The 20,499-nt window shown below is 38.4% G+C and overlaps 2 protein-coding genes across 4 annotated transcripts in view; one reads left to right on the top strand and one right to left on the bottom strand.

Annotated features, from left to right (window-relative positions):
* brf1b (BRF1 general transcription factor IIIB subunit b) overlaps positions 1–20,499 on the bottom strand; it is a 61,506-nt gene that overhangs the window by 22,063 nt on the left and 18,944 nt on the right. For both annotated transcript variants that reach the window (XM_084431689.1, XM_084431688.1), the window contains 6 exons: positions 12,940–13,089; positions 9,733–9,826; positions 9,268–9,394; positions 8,488–8,527; positions 8,029–8,124; positions 7,564–7,863 (listed from right to left, as the gene is read on the bottom strand). In XM_084431689.1, the coding sequence (XP_084287815.1) occupies positions 7,564–7,863; positions 8,029–8,124; positions 8,488–8,527; positions 9,268–9,394; positions 9,733–9,826; positions 12,940–13,089 (807 nt within the window). The remainder of the gene's footprint in view (positions 1–7,563; positions 7,864–8,028; positions 8,125–8,487; positions 8,528–9,267; positions 9,395–9,732; positions 9,827–12,939; positions 13,090–20,499) is intronic.
* On the top strand, positions 15,581–20,475 carry btbd6b (BTB (POZ) domain containing 6b). 2 transcript variants are annotated; one of them, XM_084431691.1, is made up of 5 exons: positions 15,581–15,804; positions 17,745–18,039; positions 18,128–18,218; positions 18,311–18,429; positions 19,044–20,475. In XM_084431691.1, exons 2-5 carry the CDS (start codon positions 17,834–17,836, stop codon positions 20,074–20,076), a joined length of 1,449 nt encoding a protein of 482 aa, XP_084287817.1. In that variant the 5' UTR covers positions 15,581–15,804; positions 17,745–17,833; the 3' UTR covers positions 20,077–20,475. The 2 variants fall into 2 exon arrangements, with proteins under 2 accessions (XP_084287817.1, XP_084287816.1); XM_084431690.1 differs by lacking the exon at positions 15,581–15,804 and having other exon boundaries at positions 17,094–18,039.

Here is a 20,499-nt window from a genome sequence, read left to right as displayed (position 1 = left end):
AGTACTGTTCAGCGAATTCACATAACCATTTTGAACTTGGATAAAATCTGCATGGGGAACTTTTTTGCCTAAAACTAGAAAGAAAAGCTGAAACCTGAAGCTGAAGAGTGTTAAAAGAATAGATCAAAACAGCAAAAACAAAATCTGTTATTATTTACTCACCCTTATGTCTTTCCAAATTAGTTTTATGTTTTCTAATTAACTCAAAATTAGAAAATTGTAATAATTTAAACTCCCTGTTTTCTATTAAATAGATATGAACTGGCACAACAGTATGACTTGTGAACATTAAACATTATTCACTCTCAAAACAAATATTACACGATGGTGTTTGTTCATAAGATAGATTCTTCATTCACCATATGAAGAATGCAAAACAAGATTAAATGGGCATAATGCAATATGCTCCAACATATTTCAATGAGAAATGAGCCTCTAATCCGAACATGCACTTGACTTGACTGAATCTAATCCAGATTACATAATGAATCATGTGAATCATTATGCAAATAAACAGATCCGCTTGATGCACTGCTTTGAAATGCCACAGAGAAATGCCCATTTTGAGACTGAAAAAATTAATGTTTGTATATATAGAGTTCAGATGCAAAAGCCTCTAAGTGCCATCTGAAATTTTCTTCGAGAATGATCATTTTGATCAAGCTATATTTAAGTGTAGTAATTTCACTTAAATGACAATTCATAGGTAATTTGCATTGCCATTGAAGTGAAATTACTGAACTTAAATATACGAGCTTGATAAAAATGATCATTCTAGAAGAAAATTTCAGATGGCACTTAGAGGCTTTTGCATCTGAACTCTTCATTTATTTTACAAGCCCTTATATTTTAAACTACAACTTCATTTAATCAAATCAATTTCTCCATCAACTGGTGTTATACTTTGATTTATTAGATTTCTCATAATGTCAACAAGAGAAGTCCCTGTTCTGAGGATCCACTGAGATTTACTCTAGCTTATTTTGCTGAATGCTTGAAAAAGAAATCGAAAGAGCTTGCGGTTTGAGTGTGTTTCACGCTCATACAAACAAAAAGGAGGACAAGGTAGAAAAAAAAAACCTCTTGCAATATGGCACGATAACCTCTAAGGGCCTTTTCCAACCTCACCACCTGCTCCCACTGTCTGTGCTGTGGGCAAACAGGCCAAGGAGTGAAGAATTTATATATGTGTGTGTGTGTGTGTGTGTGTGTATTCTTGCCTTCGGGTCAGCTACAGTAGGCAGCTACACTATCTTTCAGATCAGACTAGCTATCTGCCTTAACACATTGACATTCGGCACATGCAGTTAACTATAAATGTGGATAGACTACAAAAGAGCCTTTTGCTCTCCGCTATCCCTCAACATGTTTTGATCATGTCAAACACATCCGCTTGAAAGGTTAAACGCTGTATTTGCCTGCAGAAGCTGTGCTTTCCCATGCGTCATTCAGTGAATGTCCTCCTAGACACGCAGTCTCCCGTTTCTCTCTCGTTCCCCGAGCCACTGGCCAATCACTCTGAATCAAGCACAGCTGTCTGACTGCACGCAGGCCATTAGATCGATACTTTACACATGCGAGCAACAATGGCATTAACAGCAGAGAGAGGGAGGGACAGCGCTCAGAGCGCACTGGACCATGAGGCAGCATCACCATAGCCGAAGCTCAGTGCAAAACAGTAAATGCAATGCAGCAATGCAGTATGGGAGGAGTTGCAAGCAGGTGTAATCAATCAGTGTCCCTGCTGCAGGAAACTCATGACATACCCTCCTCAATACATACAGGAGGACAATTTCACTTTTTTACCCCTGGAATAGGAGCTTAAACCTGAAAGATTTAGGGTCCGTTCACACAGGATGTGTTCTTGCATCCATATGTGGCGTTTTTAATTGTTTTTCAATGTAACGTACACTATATGGATTAGTATTTTGGAGTGTATTTTAGATTTTCGGGCAATGCATGTCAGTTTTGTCAGGGACTCAGCATGAGTGCTGCATTTTTAAGGTGCTGTGTTGAGTTAAATGAAGATCACATTCATCACAACATTCAAGTATAATGCACAGTGTGAAAAAAGTATATTCATTTTGAGATTTGCTAAATATTACATTTAACAGTTATTCAATTATTAGGGCCTTATTTTAACGATCTAAATGCATGGTCTAAAGCGCAGGGCGCAAGTGCACTTAGGGCGTGTCTGAATCCACTTTTGCTAGTTTAATGACGGGAAAAATGGTTTGTGCGCTCAGCGCATGGTCTAAAAAGGTTGTCCCTATTCTCTTAATGAGTAATGGGTGTTTTGGGCATAACATGCAAAAAAACAATCAGAGTCTCATCTCCCATTCCCTTTAAAAGCCAGTTGCGCTCGTGACATGGCGGATTCTGTATTTACATGACGGAATTTGCAAGCGGAAAGACTGAATGCTTCTCCAGAGAGGAAACTGCTTGTGCGCGAGGTTAAAGAGCGCAAGCAGATCATCTATGGGACAAGCCGGATTCCACACAATATTAATCTTTTACATTGTAATCCTTTTATTTTTAATATTTGGAATGTTTGTGTGCTGCTGTGTGTCCAATAAGCAGAGTGTACGCACGTTGTGGACCCGCCTATAGGCGCACATTACTAACGCGCCCTTTAAATGACAAAAAATAAATACTGCGCCATTGACTTTAGACCAGGTTCCAGTTGGTCAATGGCGCAGTCTATTTCAGTTGCCTCAAAATAGCAACGCGTCAACAATGCGCCTGAACACACCTCGTGGGCGCACAAATGCATTCGCTATTTAATCAACATATCGCAGGACGTGAAAATGATAACTGCGTGGGGCTGAAATGAGCAAAAAACACTTGCGTTGCGCTTGGCGCTGCATTGCGCCGGGTGTATGATAGGACCCTTTATAAGTCCACAAGATTTTTCTTCTTTTTTTTTACTTAGAGAAGAAAAGAAACGGGGGATGGGATTAGAAAAAGTCAAAAACTGGATACAAACTGTTTCGCCTACATGCGAAACACAGGTCAATGTATGAGAGCATTTGTGCTACAACTGCTTGGCTCCACGGCTCCAAAATAATAACAGTACTCACAGATGATTCAGAGTCATTTAGAAAAATTTATAAAAAACACATGCTGTCTACGCAGAGGAAACTGAGATTCTTTTGAAGCCTGAGCGTTCAACTTTCTCAGTAAAGCTGTGACTCTGGTACTGAGATTCTCAATGCTGTAAGCTGCTCATCACACTAGAGCATCAAAATTTCCTAGTTTCAAAGAGATCCAAGAAAGGGAGCGTCCCAGGAAGCTTTGTAAGAACAGGCAGGTCTCTTCTTTGAGGAAAGTTCCTCTCTCCTCATGTTGGCTAACACATGGCATTTAAAATGGCAAAGTTCAAACAAGGTTCATAAAAACCACAGCAAGCCCAAGGGAAAAACCTTACCATTTTTTCATCTTTTGATGCGCACACACACGCACACCCGCACACACACAAACACATTCAATCAGAAATGCATTACCCAAGATCTGTATGGGGTTGGAATATATTCAATAGTGAAAAACAAAAATTGATAATGGACTCCCAAACCCCTTTATCATCATCAGATAAAATTAATATTTCACTGCACTTTCTGCTCTGGAAAATATATATTGATTAAACAAGCAGGACTCCTTGGATGCTTTTTGAGGGAGATTTCTGGGCTAAAACTGGTGAGCCGGTGGGAAGTGAACCTGCGTGAAACAGATGCTATTGATGAAAAGGAGGCTGTGGAATTGGCCAGTCACTTTCTTCACTGCAGTGAAAATGAGATAGTGAAAGAGAGAGAGAGTGAATCTCATGTGTCCCTAGAGAACTGAAGAGACAGTCAGTCTGAAAGAGTCAGACACTCCAGTACCGACAGCCTGTCAGAGTGAGAGAGGCATCTGCCAGACCTCACACATACACAGACAGACACACACACACACACACACACATTCTTGGTCACTCGCTTTCTACCTCTCTCTGTCTGCCTCATGCATTCCCTATTTAAAGAACAGAATTTATGCAGACCTGCACACTGCAGCAGTTAAAAAAAATGCATCTTTTTGCACTTTTTTTTTTTGCCTGAATTTTGGTCCCTGCTACACGAAAAAAATTTACAAATAAAATGAAATAAAAATAATTTTAAGGACCAATTCTAAGGTACATAGCTGTGTAAAATATACATTTTTATATGCATATTTTATTTTATGTTTCTGTTCTGATGAAGCCAAAATTCTGTTCATAGTCATTTATTTATTGTGCTTTGTTAAGGGTCAGTTTTAGTTCAACATTCTGGTTTTTCATTGTAATGAAAAAAAAAAATAAAAAAATGCAATGCTTTAAAAAACTCTCTCAATTTCTTGCTCATTGTACCGTTTTCTTCAGCTTTCAGCACAAACAAATATACACAAGCCAACACTCGTGACCAACATTGCATCTTTGGCCTTCATAGTCTGCTGTGTGTATTGTTGTGAGCAGTGATTCATCCATGCTGAGTGGAACCCCATAAAGCCATCTTTATGAGCGACTCTAAGAGGCTTTCACTCTTGCAGAATCATCACCTTCTCCCGCAAAAGGACAATGATGACGAGGAAAATGTATCAGCAAGCGGCCATAGCAGAAATAGTCCATGGAAAGCTGCCCAGACAGCAGATCACAGTCTGGACTGCTTTAAAATAAAGCGGCTCTGCTCCGATCTCCTACACTGGCCTGAGGAGACATATGCTGTGTTCAGATAAACCACTGCTGCTAGTCACTTAAAGCTACAGGGAACACCTAGGTCGAGGAGTCGGCAGGGGTCAGGGTCAAAGGTTAAAAGGGAATGGCCCGAGTTCAGCAAGCGAGCAGGTGCTGAGGTCAGAGATGTGTTGCTGGGACGGTCTTGTGATATTCTGTTGAATCCTGTAACATTGTCGCCTTTCAGTAATCTAAAGCTCTTGGTAAATAAAGTAATCTGTTGCAGACATACACATCAATCAATGAGTCCTGACCAGATGATTTCACAATGGGTCTAACTCAATGTTATCAAATGGATCAATACTGCTTAAATGTGCAGGTTATTAGTGATATGATAATTATAAATACAAAGTTACACTAATGTTCAAACAAATTCTTTAAACATGAATACTTTTATTCAGCAAGGACACATTAAACTGAAGAGACAGTAAAGACTTTAAATAAATGCTGTTCTTTTCTACTCAGAATTTTTTTTTTTTTTTTATCAGGGTTTCAAAAATGTAAAGCAGCAAAACTGTTTTAATGTTAATAATAAGAAATGTTTCTTGAGCACCAAATCAGCAAATTAAAATAATCTCTGAAGGATCATGTGACACTGAAGACTGGAGTAATGACTGCTGAATATTTGCCAGCACAGGAATACATTTAATTTAAAAAATATTAAAAAAGAAAACAGATATTTAATTATGACAAAATTATGCCATGATGAGCATAAGAGACTTAACGACCCCAAACTTTTAAACAGTAGTGTTTGTACAGTTTATGTTTAACTGTATCCTCTCATTTTTAACTGCTGAATGACACTTGAACAACAAATACAGTTATCTGTGTAAATAAAACAAGACAGCATCTAATAACCTCGGAGTAAAGCCCCATACGTTTCCCATCTCTGAAATCATATGCTCTCTATAAACTGAAATAAGATCAGCATAAAAACACTATAATGAGAAAGTACATCTGTGGCTTTTCCTCTGCAGTACAGCATGAAGCAGACAGATTGGAGCAGCTCTTATTAAATGTCTTAAAAGGATTTCAAAAAGCTCAAAGTGATTATGTCTGGCAGACCCTCCATCGCAGAGCTGACTTTCACAATAGCAAAGGGTTAAAGCTTTCCTAAAGATTAAACATTCACCACACTTCCTACGGTCATCCATCATATAACAAAGAAAACCAGTGGCTTTGAAGAACTAAATTCTGCTTGATATACTCAGAAAAAATATTTAGTTTTAATAAATAAAATAAATGGACCATGAAAGTTTGGGCCCATATAAAATGGGACAAAATATTGGTAATAATATAATATTATTATAAAATTGTATCTCAAAAAAAAAATTTCTTCCCTTTTATGATGTTTATACACTGTAAAAAAGATTTACCAGGAATTTACACGATTATTTTACAATAAACTACTCTAGTCAGAAATTTACAGTAAAATGAATGCATGCTGGGTCATGTTCTTACGAATTACTGTTAATCAACAGCAAAATGATGCTGACATCACAGTCATTTACTGCTCTTGTTTTACTGTGAATTCACATGATAAAGTTGTCTTTACCATGCCACTGTAAGAAATTATATTGTTTTAGTACTGTAGTGTTCCTTTTGCTTGGGATCTTGGACATTTTATATTCATATTCAAAATTCTGATCTAGCCAAGTCAGAAGTATGACAAATGAAAACATTTGTTAAAACAATGACAAGCTAGAATATAAAATAAGCTAACTGGCCTATTTTTTTAGTTAGTCAAACTATACTATTATTAGCACTATTTCAGCATAAAGATTTACCAATATCTTATTTTAAATTCATAATTGTTTGTAGATGGATATCAGCAGCTGCTGAGAGAGCTGCAGCTTTTCCTCCATCACCTAATGATGCACAGACATCAATACTCGACATTCAAAACACAACAATGGTGACACTCAACAAATAATAGTAATAAAAAAAGAAACATTATGAACATTACAAAATAAACAAAAAAACACAAACCGCTAAAAGTAAACCAAAAGTAAGTTCAGCAGCACAGATAAAACCAACAAGAATCAAGAAACTCCACAGCATAATCTATTCATGCCACACGGCATGTTGGGTACCTTCATAGTACATATGCACTGTAGAAATACCGAAATTTCCAAGTGTGCAGTTAGATACAAGAGAAGTCCTACTGTGGAATTACTCAATTATTAATCTCAATTATTGCATGAAAGTAATGCAATTATTAACCTGAAATATACTGTAATTTCACACTAAAATTTTTAACAGTGTACGAGTGATACAGCTTCTCAAATGAGACAAGTAACAAAAAACAAAACAAAATTCCATTGGGTATTAACTGGATCATAGATGGAATCTATGCAATCGTTTCATGTGAGTGATAGGTTGCTGGAAGGGAGGGATTGAATCTTGTCTGGCTATTGGACTACCTTATTGCCCAGTTTAATTTTCAAGTTGTTTGTGACAGGTATTCATTTAGACTATTTCCCAGATTTTTTCATTACCTTTTAAGATTTTAGTCATTTCAGCGACTTTTCCAGGCCTAGACATAAGTTTTATAGTACCTGGGGATTCCTTGTAGTACTTATACTGTATATAAAGTACTACAAGGCTTCAACTGTTACTTTTATCTGAACATTGAACACACTCTATCACAAATAAAGGCAATATCTCCAGAAAAGCAGGAACTATCTTTTCTTTTTTGAAGGATTGAGTGTCGCAGTACAAGGCCACATTTTATCATATAAAACACCAAGGACAAACACAATATGCTGTAATGAGCACCCTGTTTGGCCAAATAACTTGTGCTGAGGAAGTGGGACACTCACCGTTTCTAGTCTCCTCTGCAATGCATTCCCGAATGGAGTCTGTTAGACCAAGGCTGGCTGCACTGGGCAAAGGGCCGAAGAGGGCTGTCAGGGGCATGCGTGTGGACTGACTAGAGATCGGTACCGTATCCTTACTCGCCTCCTGATCCTCCATCCCTTCCTGGTTCCCTCCGACTGATGAACCGACTAGCACCTGACTGATGAAATCCTGGTTGAGATGCTGGGCTGCTGCCTCCATTTCCTCATCCTCTGGATCTTCGTCCCCAGTCACCCCAGAGGCCAAAGACACACAGTCATCATCTGAAAGGGTGTTAGAGAATAATATAAAATGAACACTGGTGTATCTGCACGTGCATCAGCATAAAACCACACAATAATCTCTATTAAGAACAAATCATCAGCGAATTGTACTTAAATGAGCCGAGGTGTACAAAACAAACACGCAGAGCACTTGATTTGATCTACCTTCTCTTGTGTAGGAGGCATAAATCCCTCTCAGTTTGGTTCTGCTGCTCCCTGCCAGCTGTGTCTCAATCTCATCGCGGTATGAGTTGATCTCGCCTGCAGACAACGTACACACACATGCATACATGAGCCTGACGTCTCTGATTGACAGTTCAATTTTTCTGTCTCACAGATATTAAGTATGCAACGTAGATTCCTTGGTAGAGTATGTTCAATGTTCAGAATACATATGCTAATGGCACGTATTATGTATAGTCCAAACATATTTAGACCGTTCATTAAAACAGCTGCTGTCGGTAAGGTGGGCGCTCCAAACCACAGAGGCATTTTCTATTCATAATCATTGAAAAAATCTTGAAATGCTTAGTGTAGCTGAGATAACGCACAACAGATAGCATTCAGATGCCTTGTTGAGTCAATAGAGAGAATCAATATCCTATTCCAGGAGGATAGACTAACCTTGATATTCCTCAAGTTTCTTGGACAACTCGTGCTCCAGCTGAAATAATGACATTTCAATTAAGAGAACCATTTATCAAGAGTCTCATATGGCTGAATATTATATTCATAGCATCATATCAGGTGACACACACACATTTACATAGACTATTATTTAAAAGTTTGAGGTCAGAAAGATTTTTTTATATATATATATATATTTTTAAAGATTTATAAAAGTCTCTCTTATGCTCACCAACGCTGCATTTATTATGTCAAAAATACAGTAAAATAGTCATATTATTAAACATTATTATGAATTAAAATAGCTGTTTTCGATGTGAATAAATGTAATTTATTGTTGTGATGGCAAAGTTACATTTTCAGCACCATTACTCCAGTCTTCAGTGTCACATGATCCTTTAGAAATCATTCTAATAGGCTGATTTGGTGCTCAAGAAACATTTCTTCTTATTATCAATGTTGAAAACAGTTGTGCTGATTAATATTTGTAAGGAAACCATGATACATTTTTTGCTTTTAGGATTCTATTAGAAAGAACAGCATTTATTTGAAATGGAAATCTTTGTAACATTATAAAAGTCTTTACTGTCACTTCAATTTAATGTGTCTTTGCTGAATAAAAGTATTAATTAAAAAAATTCGAACTTAACCCAAACTTTTGAATGTTTGTAGTAATCATATTATTGATCACTGATCAACTTAATGCATTTTTTTCTAAATAAAAGTATTCATTTACTTTTCAACCTTTCAACAGTAGTGTATGTCCCATATGAGTACCTGCTGCATCTTGAGTTTTTTCTTTCCAGCAACAAAAGATGGAGGATCACATTCTTGCTCAAGGTCCACTCGCATGAACTCATCAATGGTCAGGGAACTGGTAGGAGTCTCCTCAAACTCTGTCAGCCTGGGCATCAGTGCAGAAGAAACGTTTGGGGAAATGTAACAGTACAGGCATCAGGGGTACACAACCTGAGTTTTAACTTGGGATGCACCAGTATTAAAATTCTAGGCGATACCAATAAGTCGTTAACTACTGTATATTATATTATACCACAGGGCTGCTATCTGCTTGTATTCTGATTGATTTTTCTGATTACTTTTCTTGTGACAAAGAATATGTGGGTTATTAAAATTAAATTAAAAATTAAATTATGTATCGAACAGTCGGGTCACTACTTGTTTTTGTATGACAACAACATACAATTTCCCTAAGAATCTGCTCAGATCAGCCATGACATTCACCTTTTTCTCAGCGTGGCCTCGCACACCTTGACGACAGATATCACCTCCTTCACTGTACGACGGAATTCATGCATACGAGCTGCCACGAGCAGAGCTGGGGGAACAAGGGAGGAAAAAATGAGAATAAATGTTTTGTCCCCCAAACAGTATTGTTCCCAATTTGTATGACATTTCACCACCATGCAAATATACAATGTATGTGCCAGACAAAAGAGTTGAGAGTGCATTTTCTATAGTAATGGAGCATATGTAAAAAGAATCTCTGCAGATGCTGAGGTGTGTTGTTCGATACAGTAACCTGTTTAGTAGACATTATGTAAATAGAGCTGGGGAGATGTGTTTAAGAGAACAACAATAAAACAAGCCTCTTCAATCCCTCTTGCATCCACTGTCAACATAAAAGCTTACTTCTAAAAGATGCATGCAATTTATAGAGACAATATTTCTATGATTGTACATATACTGTATGTTTATTTACTAACACTCGTGTATGAATTTATGTTGTCCTAAAAAACACACAAAATAATGAATATTAAATTAAATTAGTAAAATATTATAATTACTTTTGAATACAATATTATATTCTATATATTTATATTTAATATTTATATTTATTGTTCTGGCATACCTTTATTGTAGACTCAGTTATTCAGTAAGTAATAAAAATATTTCTTACATAAATATAAACATTTTATGTTAAAAACAGCAATATTGTGAAATATTATATCAATTTAAAATATTAATAAAATGTAATATATTCTCAGTGATGGCAAAGCTGAATTTTCAGCATCATTACCCTAGTCTTCAGTGTCACACGATCCTTCAGAAATCATTCTAATATGCTGGTTCGCTGCTCAAGAAACATTTCTTTGAAAAAATTTCAAGTGGTTTTGTGGAAACCACACTACTTTTTTTCATTGATGGATATAAAGTTCAAAATAACAGCATTTTTATTTTAAATAGATTTTTTTGTAGAAAAGAAAAATAATTTACTGTCAATTTATCAACGTAATGCATCCTTACTTAAATAAAGGTATAATTTTTTTTTAAATATATGTAAACTCTAAATATATCCTATACTGCAAACTTATTGATGAATTATTATTTCTGTGTGAAAACGTTCGCACAAACACACACATGCACAGTAGGTGACACCCATTATTTTATTTTTTTGATTTTCTCTTGATCCTTGTTTTTACAGTGTTCACACTCTGAGCCAGAAGGTGAAGTGTAGTTGTGTGTTTACTCCCCTCGCTCTAAAACAATCAACCTCAGTACAGAAAACTGACATTTACACTTACCATATTCCCCTGAACACTGTGAATGATTAATGATGAATTATTAATTATTCAGATATTGCAGCAGCGGATGTTAGATGGGAAAAGTGAGACAGTGAGAGAGGGCTGAACTAGAGATGCAGGCAGGAAGTCTGCCTTCTATTCCTGTGCAGTCAGGGCAACTAGCTGACGGCAAGGTACAGGGACCAACAGTTCTGCTTCAGATCGAGGGCACCAAGATCTGTGCGGTGGTAAAGCACTTGCTGATCTTGTTTTTATCCTTGTTATGAAACTCGCTGCTCCAGTTCCTATGTCAAACTTTTAGCACATTCAGGGATTTGCTTTATGATCTGACAGATGAGCAGAAATGAAGACAGAAAAAACAAGTTTCGAGCTGACAGAGGAGGCATCTAGTGAATCTTTTAACAGCTTGGAAGTTAATCCAAAACAAACAAAGGACTGAGGTTTAAAGGGATAATTTGCAGAAAAATTTTTAAGAAAATTCTGTCATCATTTATACTCACCCTCATGTTGTTCAAAACTTACATGATTTAGAAGAAAGAAGATATTTTGAAGAATGCTTCAGCTGTTTTTTTCTATACAATAATAACCAATGGGATCTCCAAAAAAGACATAAAGGAAGCATAAAAGTAATTCACTTAACTTCAGTAGTTTAAAGAGCTTTTCACACTGCGCTTAACCCTGGGTTTTCGTCGTTCTAAACACCGCTTTTAAAGGGATAGTTCACCCAAAAATGAAAATTACCCCATGATTTACTCACCCTCAATCCATCCTAGGCATATATGACATTCTTCTTTCAGACGAATACAATCGGAGTTATATTAAAAAATGTCCTGGCTCCTCCAAGCTTTATAATGGCAGTGAATGGCCGTTTCTGTTTTGAAGGCCATAGAAGTGCATCCATCCATGATCGGCATGAAGTAATCCATGAAGTAATCCACACGGCTCGATGCGTACGACCATCTGCTGAAAGCTAGTTTTTTAGTCGATAAAGTTGTAAATATGGATATTGGATATATGGATATCTTACACAAACGCATCGCTTTGCTTCAGAAGGCCTTTATTAACCCCTGGAGCCGTGTGGAGCACTTTTATCATGGATGGATGCACTTTTATGAAGGGGGTTATGAAACCCTGCTCCGGAGGGTTTTGCGCTTATGTTGCGCTGTGTTAACTCCGCATTGCGGTGCCAAACTTGTACAGTGTGAAACGATGCTGTGTTAGAATGTTACAACTAGATGCTTAGCAGCCGCCAACCAATTGCGTGCCTTATATTCACGTGCTTTGGGAAGTCACGGAAACACCACGTGATGTATATAAACAGTCGTTTCTGCGTATGATAGGACAAATGTCAAACGGCAATGGAAAACGTGACAATTGGAGTGAAGAAAAGACTGTTTCATTCTTATCTTTATATAGTAGTCAACATTTGAAGTGGATCAAAACCTTTCATCAAAGCTATACAATGAATTTTGAACAATACCCATTCTTGTCTTAGGACAACTTTGATGCACTTTTTGTTCCACTTCAAATGTTGACTACTGCAGTTTCGAGAAGAAAAATCAAGAAAAAACTTGATATTACAGTCTGCAGTGTGAGGATTCCGTTTACCCGGGAATTAGAATGACCCAGGGTTAACCATTTCAAGTGTGAAAAGACCTTTTAAGTGTTCTCAATTTAATTTGGACTTTGAATACATGAGTAGAACAATGATTTTATTTGGACCTCATTGACTTTTATTGTATGGACAAAAACAGTTCTTTAAATATCTTCTTTTGAGTTCCACAGATGAAAAAGAAAATCCTACAGGTTTGCAGCATGAGAGTGAGTAAATGATGAGTGGACTATCCCTTTAAGAGACCTCCAAATACAACAAAAGGATTCATCATTTGGACATTGGACAATCTACCTGCGCCACACAAGCCTGATGGTCGCCGCCCAGTGTGCATCCAGTCTCTTTTCATCCTCTGCAACAGTCTCAGAGCAGTCATCGAAACCTCATGAGTCTTTTCACCGAACTCCAACATATGGGAGAATCGTGGAATGTACAGACACGGATCTATAGATAGAAATCAACAGATCTGTAATCAGCGTCTGGACACAAACCTGAGAATATAACCTACAATTAAGTTTATTACAAATCAAGGCTCCACATCTCTGTGAACCTCATTTAGCTGATGCCTTTTCAAAGGATAAAAAAAAAAAATTCATAATTTTTGTGGTTCTCCTTGACTCCATGTTGAATCTAGAACACAGTCCCCCTATGGGAACCTTTAAAAGTGGTTTGGCTAAGAGTCACTCTGTGGGAGCAAATATCCCTCACTTCCACCTACTTCTAAGTCCTTGGGTAAACTAATTCTGCTGGCCCAATAAAGCCCAAACATCACAGCTGTCCTATTAAGAAGGAAATGAGCTCAGCTAAGAAAGGCGGCCATCTACAATCCTATCTAAGGCTACACTATAGGGACTGCACCTGCACTTACGAAACATAGTATGTTCACTGAAATCTCCCTAGCCTGTCTGTCACTGGCCTTTTTATACATCTAGGTAATTTTATATTAAATTATCATATTAATGCAGTAGAGCAGAGCAGTGAAAAATAAATTGATTTTCAGACTTCTATTTCAGTCATGGCTGTAAAATTATCTGATTTGTGAGACTGTGGCTGTCAGAGTTTGATTAAGGGAAAAATGATAAATGAATAGAGAGAAATAATCAAATAGATCTGTAAGACTTGTTGGAGGGGATGTGAAACTTGGCATTGCAGTAAAAGAGGCCTTTGAAATAATTCTTGGTGAGGGTTGTTGACAGCAGTACAGGATAGGATTTGAAATGTCCTTTATAATAAAATCAGAGGCTGCATTTCCTATAACAGACCCCCCTATTATTTTGGTGCTAAAATGTATTCTTATCTAGGCTGAATAAAGACATTCCATAAAAGATGCACCCAGGGACCATCAGACATCTCAACTGACCTTGTCTGATGTGTCTGTAATTGTTAAAATCATCATTTGCTTAGGGGAAAGCTTGATTCTGATGCAGTGAGAGTGCTAAATTAAAAAGTGCTAATCAAGGCCTTTGGCAATTACAGTAGTACATGGCAGAACTGTATTTTCAATATACAGTTCATTCTACAACTGGACAAATTGGTAATGTGCGAAAAAATCCACATAGAACTATAGAAATTCATAACTGAGAGAACAAAACAGCTAAAAAAATAAAAATAAATGTAACACCTATTGTAACAGCTTTAAGAATTCAGGGGGTGTACAAGTATTTAATACTATATTTTAGTTTCTGTTTATAGTTAAAAGTGCATAATTTTATGCCCTTCCCTCGATAACTTCTCTCCGTCATGTGGACTCAGATGTATGTCATTGCTAACATTGCATGAGTTCCCACTATTAGTTGTGTTGCATTGTGGTATACGAAGCTGCCTGAAGTGTACATACTGTATGAGTAAAGTCACTCCCTCAGTCAAATTGAGGGATCAAGGGTCTGTTTATATAAACTTCCCTCGTCCACTTGACGAAGTGGAACGTACTTCAAAATGGCGGTAAAGATAGCCCGAAGAGAAGTTGTAAGAAAAGTTCGCAAGTGTTGGTCTGAAAGCAAAGTAGAATGCACCCCTTGTATGGTTTTGTGTTAGAATTTAGTTGTTTTTATTCATTCCAATATTGGCAGTGCTTTTGAACTTCATACTGACCCCTGTTGGTCGGGATGCATGGATTTTGTTTACGAACTGCTGCCAATTCACACCAAAGCTGTTTGTTTGTATCCGCTTGTTACGTTGTGATGTAAGGAAAACAGTTTCCGGGTTCAAACCTCTAATCGTTTCAATTGAGAATCTCAAATTGAGAATCTTAACAGCTGTTTATGAGCACTATTTATTCATATCACCAATTATTAAAAAGTCATGGTGTACACAACAGTCTCCAGGCTCACTATGTCCAGGACATCAATATTTTAATGTTTCATAAATCATTGTCGGGCCATGTGAGATTTTGGTTAGGTTAGTATGATTTTTCGGTTTTATTACAGTAGTATATATTAGCAACATATTAGCTGAGTGTATATTAGCAACATTTGTTGTATGCTTTTGGCATTGGAAAGAGCATTTGGACCCGGAAATAGTGATGCGTTATATTGTGAAAGCACCTTGAACACTTAAAAGCACTTTATAAAGTATTAGTAGTAGCAGTAGTCAGAACTGAACTGAACTGAACTACATTATTGGCTGGTAATAAAATGCCAACATGGCACCATCCATGAGTGGGCGACTGCTTCATGTAGAATAAACACAGCTTTTTCTAAAAGCCTGATATGACTGGAGTCTGCATCTCATGCGCGTTTACAGCATTTTAATTTCTCAAAAGGTGTTACTAAATTCATGCAGCTATAAAACTTTTTAATTATCAAAACATCAGTGCACCTTTAAGACGTTAACCAGATTCTCTTACCCAAAGTGACTCACTGTATAAGTGCTTTACATTCAGAACATTTCACTCACTGTGTGCATGTTTCACAGACTCTGGCTGGCAAAAAATATCATTGTCTAAATTGTGTGAGATAGATAAGCCGCTTATCGTAGGCGAAGGATCCAGTTTCCAGCGCCGGAGCCCTCTGTTGGAGATCCGGGAAAACTGTGCAAGCCCAACCCCCTCTCTCTCATTGCACACTGTAGATTTAACATGGCTCCTGGCTGCCAGCGAGCCTTCAAACATCAAACCTGAATGTATTTTCCTGGCAGCTATGCTTCGGTCGGCACAATAAGGTAAATAACGACTAATGATCTACTATTTAAGTTCCTCTGCGGTTATTGCTTTATTGAATCGCGAATACTGATTCATATTACTTCGACTACAGAGTCCGTTTTGGTGGACAAGTCTATGCGGACGGTAGCTCTGTTCTGATGCTACTTGATCTCTTTAAACCCGGTTCGTAAAGAACGCTCGCGCTCGAATCATTGATCGTGCATGTTAATGGTGAGCACGAGCGATATTTCTACCGAGGACATCAAAGATTTGCATAGTAGGTTGAGCGCTTCGTTGCAGATGTTTATCCCCTTATGAGACATTTAAGGCTGCATCAGCAAATTGTACGGATCCTATGAAGTTGAAACACTGCGACTGAAGCTCGGCGATGATTGTGGGAAAGCGTTACAATGTCGAGTTCTGTTTTGCGAGTTGGTGGAAAAAGTTACTTAATGGAATAAAAAAATGCCTTAAAAGCTTCGCGCGGGATTTCATATAACGCAGATTAAATCTGTTTGGCCCCTGGTAATGATGACATGGATCAAACTAGTGTAAGATATGATACATCTTGAATTTTGTATGCCCGTGTTTGTGGAAGTGGTGACGTGAACATATGTCAACAGTAGAGATGGGAATCGCGAATTAAACGATTCCCGTTAACGATTCTGGTTGCTTAACGGCCCGTTAAGTTAGTATTATTTTAGTAGTAGCCCACTTGTTATGACTCAATTGCATTTATTGTTATATGACATTTTCAGTCAGATTCAACATAACATAAATAAATGCAATGCATTAATTCCAAAAGGTGTGCATGCACAGACATTTCGGTGATATTTCAAAGGATTTTTAGATGCAGCACAAATTAAATCCGACATAAATGCATTTCAAATAATAAAATAAAATGTTGTAACATATTTAGTTCAGAATGTGTCCAGCATAATGTGTCGTACCTACAAGTTGTCATGCAACTAGTCAGTAAATACATATAAGTCTCACATGCCTTACAACACATTATCAGTTCGTGCTTATTACATGATAACTAGCGACTGCGAGTCAATCTAATTCAGTAACTCTACGGCTGATATGTTTTTGATGCACTAGAGCCGACTCACAAGAATCATTCTTTGGTCGCGTACGTTTTTGATTCACTAATAACAGGCGACTCATAAGAATCGTTCGTTCGGGAATCGATTCGACAAAACTGCTTGCTGTTGCGCTGACAAGTAGTGCAGGACTACGAAACGCTGTCAGAGTATTTTAGTAATGTATTCTTGTAATTTGTAAATGTAATTTTTTGTTTTTTAACGGAACGGTTCTCGGTTCCCAACCGTAGTAAACAATGCGCAAGGGGTTAATTCGTGCTCTTGTGAGCAGAGAGAGAGCGAGAGAGGGCTCGCGGTTTGGCTGTGTGTGTGGGAGGCGCCTCTGGGATACTGACGTCCGATTCACTCGTAGTTTGATTTGTCAACAGAAAGCTGGGCGTCCTCTCCCGCTACACAAAACGGGCTTTACAATACAGAGTAAAGACGCTGAGAGAGGGGATACACACAGATATGTAGACAGACAAGGATCCCGTAGCACTTTCAGTGGTCGACTCAGACCTCTGACATATTTAACCGAACAACTTTGATTTACTTGCAACGTCTTACTTTCACTGTATTGGCGCGAGATCAAGAAATCGTGAGGATGCGATGAGAAAGAGGAAAAAGTCTTCGAGCTGGAATATTTCCGCTGGACGGGCTTGTAAATGTGCCAGAGAGGGAAATATGCTTTGGAAGCGCGTGAATTGAGTGACCAAGGCTTTTAGTGTCTAATTAAATCAAAGGGAGCTGTTTCCCCCCGATACACCTGTCTTATAGATACTCTGCAGACTGGTGGATAGACTTGCTGATGCCAACAACGCCAGATTGCCTATATGGCAGGATCATGAAGTTTTTGACGTTTTTTCTTTTGCTTCCAGAAACCTTAAAAAGGACAAGAAAGAGTGGGAAACAGCTCAGCAAGCTGCCAGTATGCTATGAAATCGTGACTTTGTCCTTGAGGAAGAAGATGGCTGCAGAACTATATCCTGCCAGCATAAACACCAACCTTCCCAACAGTAACAGCACAGCAGTAACAGCTGCCGGCAAAAAGACCATCGTCCAAGTCACTCAAACGGTGACCACGCCGACTACGACTGCCACTCAGCAGAACATCAACAATAATAACGTCGAGACTGCCAGCTGGCAGTCCACCCATCCGACATTGCGAGAGAGGTAAGGGCGCGTTCGGCTTGCTTTTCAAATCATTTAGGCTGTTATCGGTCCAAAAACATGATATTCTATTGCATTTTGTTCCCTTCAGGAATGCTTTGATGTTCAATAACGAACTCATGGCAGATGTTCATTTTGTTGTTGGTCCTCCTGGCGCATCCCAAAAAGTTCCAGCACACAAGGTGAGCGCATCCTCCCGTGTCAAAATGCATCTCGAGTGGCTCTTTCATCAACCGTATGCTTAACCGCTTTTGTGTGGCATTTGTTTTTTCAGTATGTGCTGGCAGTGGGGAGTTCTGTTTTTGGTGCCATGTTTTACGGAGATCTAGCGGAAGGAGAATCTGAGATTCATATTCCTGACGTGGAGCCTGCTGCTTTTTTAATCCTTTTGAAGTACGTCTTGCACTTAATTCTAATGCATATGGGTGAATGATGTGAAGCTTTTCTTTTTCTTGATCGATTAATTTATTCACAAATTCATATATACAATGACTTGACTTACCCTTTTTTTCTAAAAAAAAAAATCTTACAAGAAATCTTATGACCCTCATGACTGTGTCAATGTCAATAATCTCTTAAAATTTCAGACAAGTTGACTTTTTCTGAAAAAGTTAGTTCAGGATATGAAATGTCATTTGGTGCAACTCATACCCAAATGTCATATTTATGAATTCATGATGTTTTTATGTACATTGAAAAATATATTTAAAAACATTTTGACAATAACAACAAATATATGTGTTGAAGGTAAATATTGCTTTTTACTTGGTTACTTTGAGTCATCACATTGGGAATTTTCTTAAATGTGTTTTTCAAATCAATATGAATACAAAGAGTACACTTTCAAGATGCATTGTAACCTAGATTTTTACTACTTTTTTTTTTTCTTCTAAATCATCTATTATTTGTTACTGACTGCATATAACTCAATCACTACAAAGCCTAATGCTTGCAAAGCTATTGGAAATATATGATTTCTTAGCCCTTTTTTTTTGGTTCACTTTCAGGTACATGTACAGCGATGAGATTGAACTTGAAGCGGACACAGTGCTGGCCACTCTGTACGCTGCCAAAAAGTATATAGTGCCTGCACTGGCTAAGGCCTGTGTCACCTTTCTGGAGACGAGCCTAGAGGCCAAAAATGCCTGTGTGTTGTTGTCCCAGAGTCGACTGTTTGAGGAGCCTGAGCTGACCCAGCGGTGTTGGGAGGTCATTGATGCTCAGGCTGAGCTGGCGCTTCGCTCTGAGGGTTTCTGTGAGATTGATCTTCAAACGCTGGAGATCATACTAAAGCGAGAGACCCTCAACACCCGGGAGGCGGTGGTCTTCCAGGCGGCTCTCGAATGGTCTGTGGCTGAATGCAAAAGGCAGGGACTTGGACCGACCGCTCGTAATAAAAGGGCAGTGCTGGGTAAGGCTCTCTACTTGGTTCGCATCCCAACCATGACCCTGGAGGAGTTTGCCAACGGAGCTGCGCAGTCAGACATTTTAACGCTGGAAGAGACTCATGATGTCTTTCTGTGGTACACAGCAGCTAATCAGCCCAAGCTGGAATTCCCACTGCAAAAAAGAAAGGGTCTGACACCACAGCGCTGCCATCGTTTCCAGTCCTCTGCTTACCGTAGTAACCAGTGGCGCTACCGCGGACGCTGCGATAGCATTCAGTTCGCGGTGGACAAGAGGATCTTCATCGCAGGTCTTGGCTTGTATGGTTCCAGTGGTGGAAAGGCAGAGTACAGCGTCAAGATCGAACTCAAGCGCCAAGGAGTGACCCTGGCCCAGAACCTAACGAAATTTGTTTCAGACGGGTCCAGCGGCACCTTCTCTGTATGGTTTGAACACCCGGTCCAAGTGGAGCAGGACACCTTCTACACAGTCAGTGCCGTATTAGATGGGAATGAACTTAGCTACTTTGGACAGGAGGGTATGACGGAAGTGCAATTTGGAAAGGTGACCTTCCAGTTCCAGTGTTCCTCGGACAGTACCAACGGAACTGGTGTGCAGGGGGGTCAGATCCCAGAACTGGTTTTCTATGCCTGAAATATTGTCAGGACGTCCCATTGCAGTGCATTCCGCTCACTGGAATTAGGATGGATTGAATACAGGGTCTCGTGAGGCTCTTGCCTTCATTATGTAGCAGTGGTGAACTCAATGGTAACGGCTCTTCAGTACCACAACGGGCTCAGATGGAAGGAATGTTCTTCAGCTTTATTTATTGCAAAAAATATATATATTTGATTTAATTATTGAAGCTGCAGCAAGCAGATCTATATATATATAATATAGTTGTACTGCTCTGATAGTGGACAGAAGCCACTAGTGTGTCATGTTTTGTACATAAATTATTTGTTTTCAGCTTGATGCTGATTGACAAATAAAATGTCTTGTATTAGTGATCAGCTTCCTGAACTGCAGATTATAAATGTTTTTGTGACTCAAGTTCAAAGTTGTTTTTACTTCTTA

This window comes from Rutilus rutilus (genome assembly GCF_951802725.1).
Source record: "Rutilus rutilus genome assembly, chromosome: 15".
NCBI lineage: Eukaryota > Metazoa > Chordata > Actinopteri > Cypriniformes > Leuciscidae > Rutilus > Rutilus rutilus.
This window is presented reverse-complemented; position numbering and strand designations above follow the sequence as displayed.

What these genes read in the sequence shown, in the direction of transcription:
- btbd6b (XM_084431690.1), top strand. Translation starts at nt 17,675, where the DNA reads ATGCCAACAACGCCAGATTGCCTATATGGCAGGATCATGAAGTTTTTG. An exon ending in AAAAAGTTCCAGCACACAAG is followed by an intron (nt 18,219 to 18,310) that starts GTGAGCGCATCC and finishes TTGTTTTTTCAG; the next exon opens with TATGTGCTGGCAGTGGGGAG. An exon ending in GCTTTTTTAATCCTTTTGAA is followed by an intron (nt 18,430 to 19,043) that starts GTACGTCTTGCA and finishes GTTCACTTTCAG; the next exon opens with GTACATGTACAGCGATGAGA.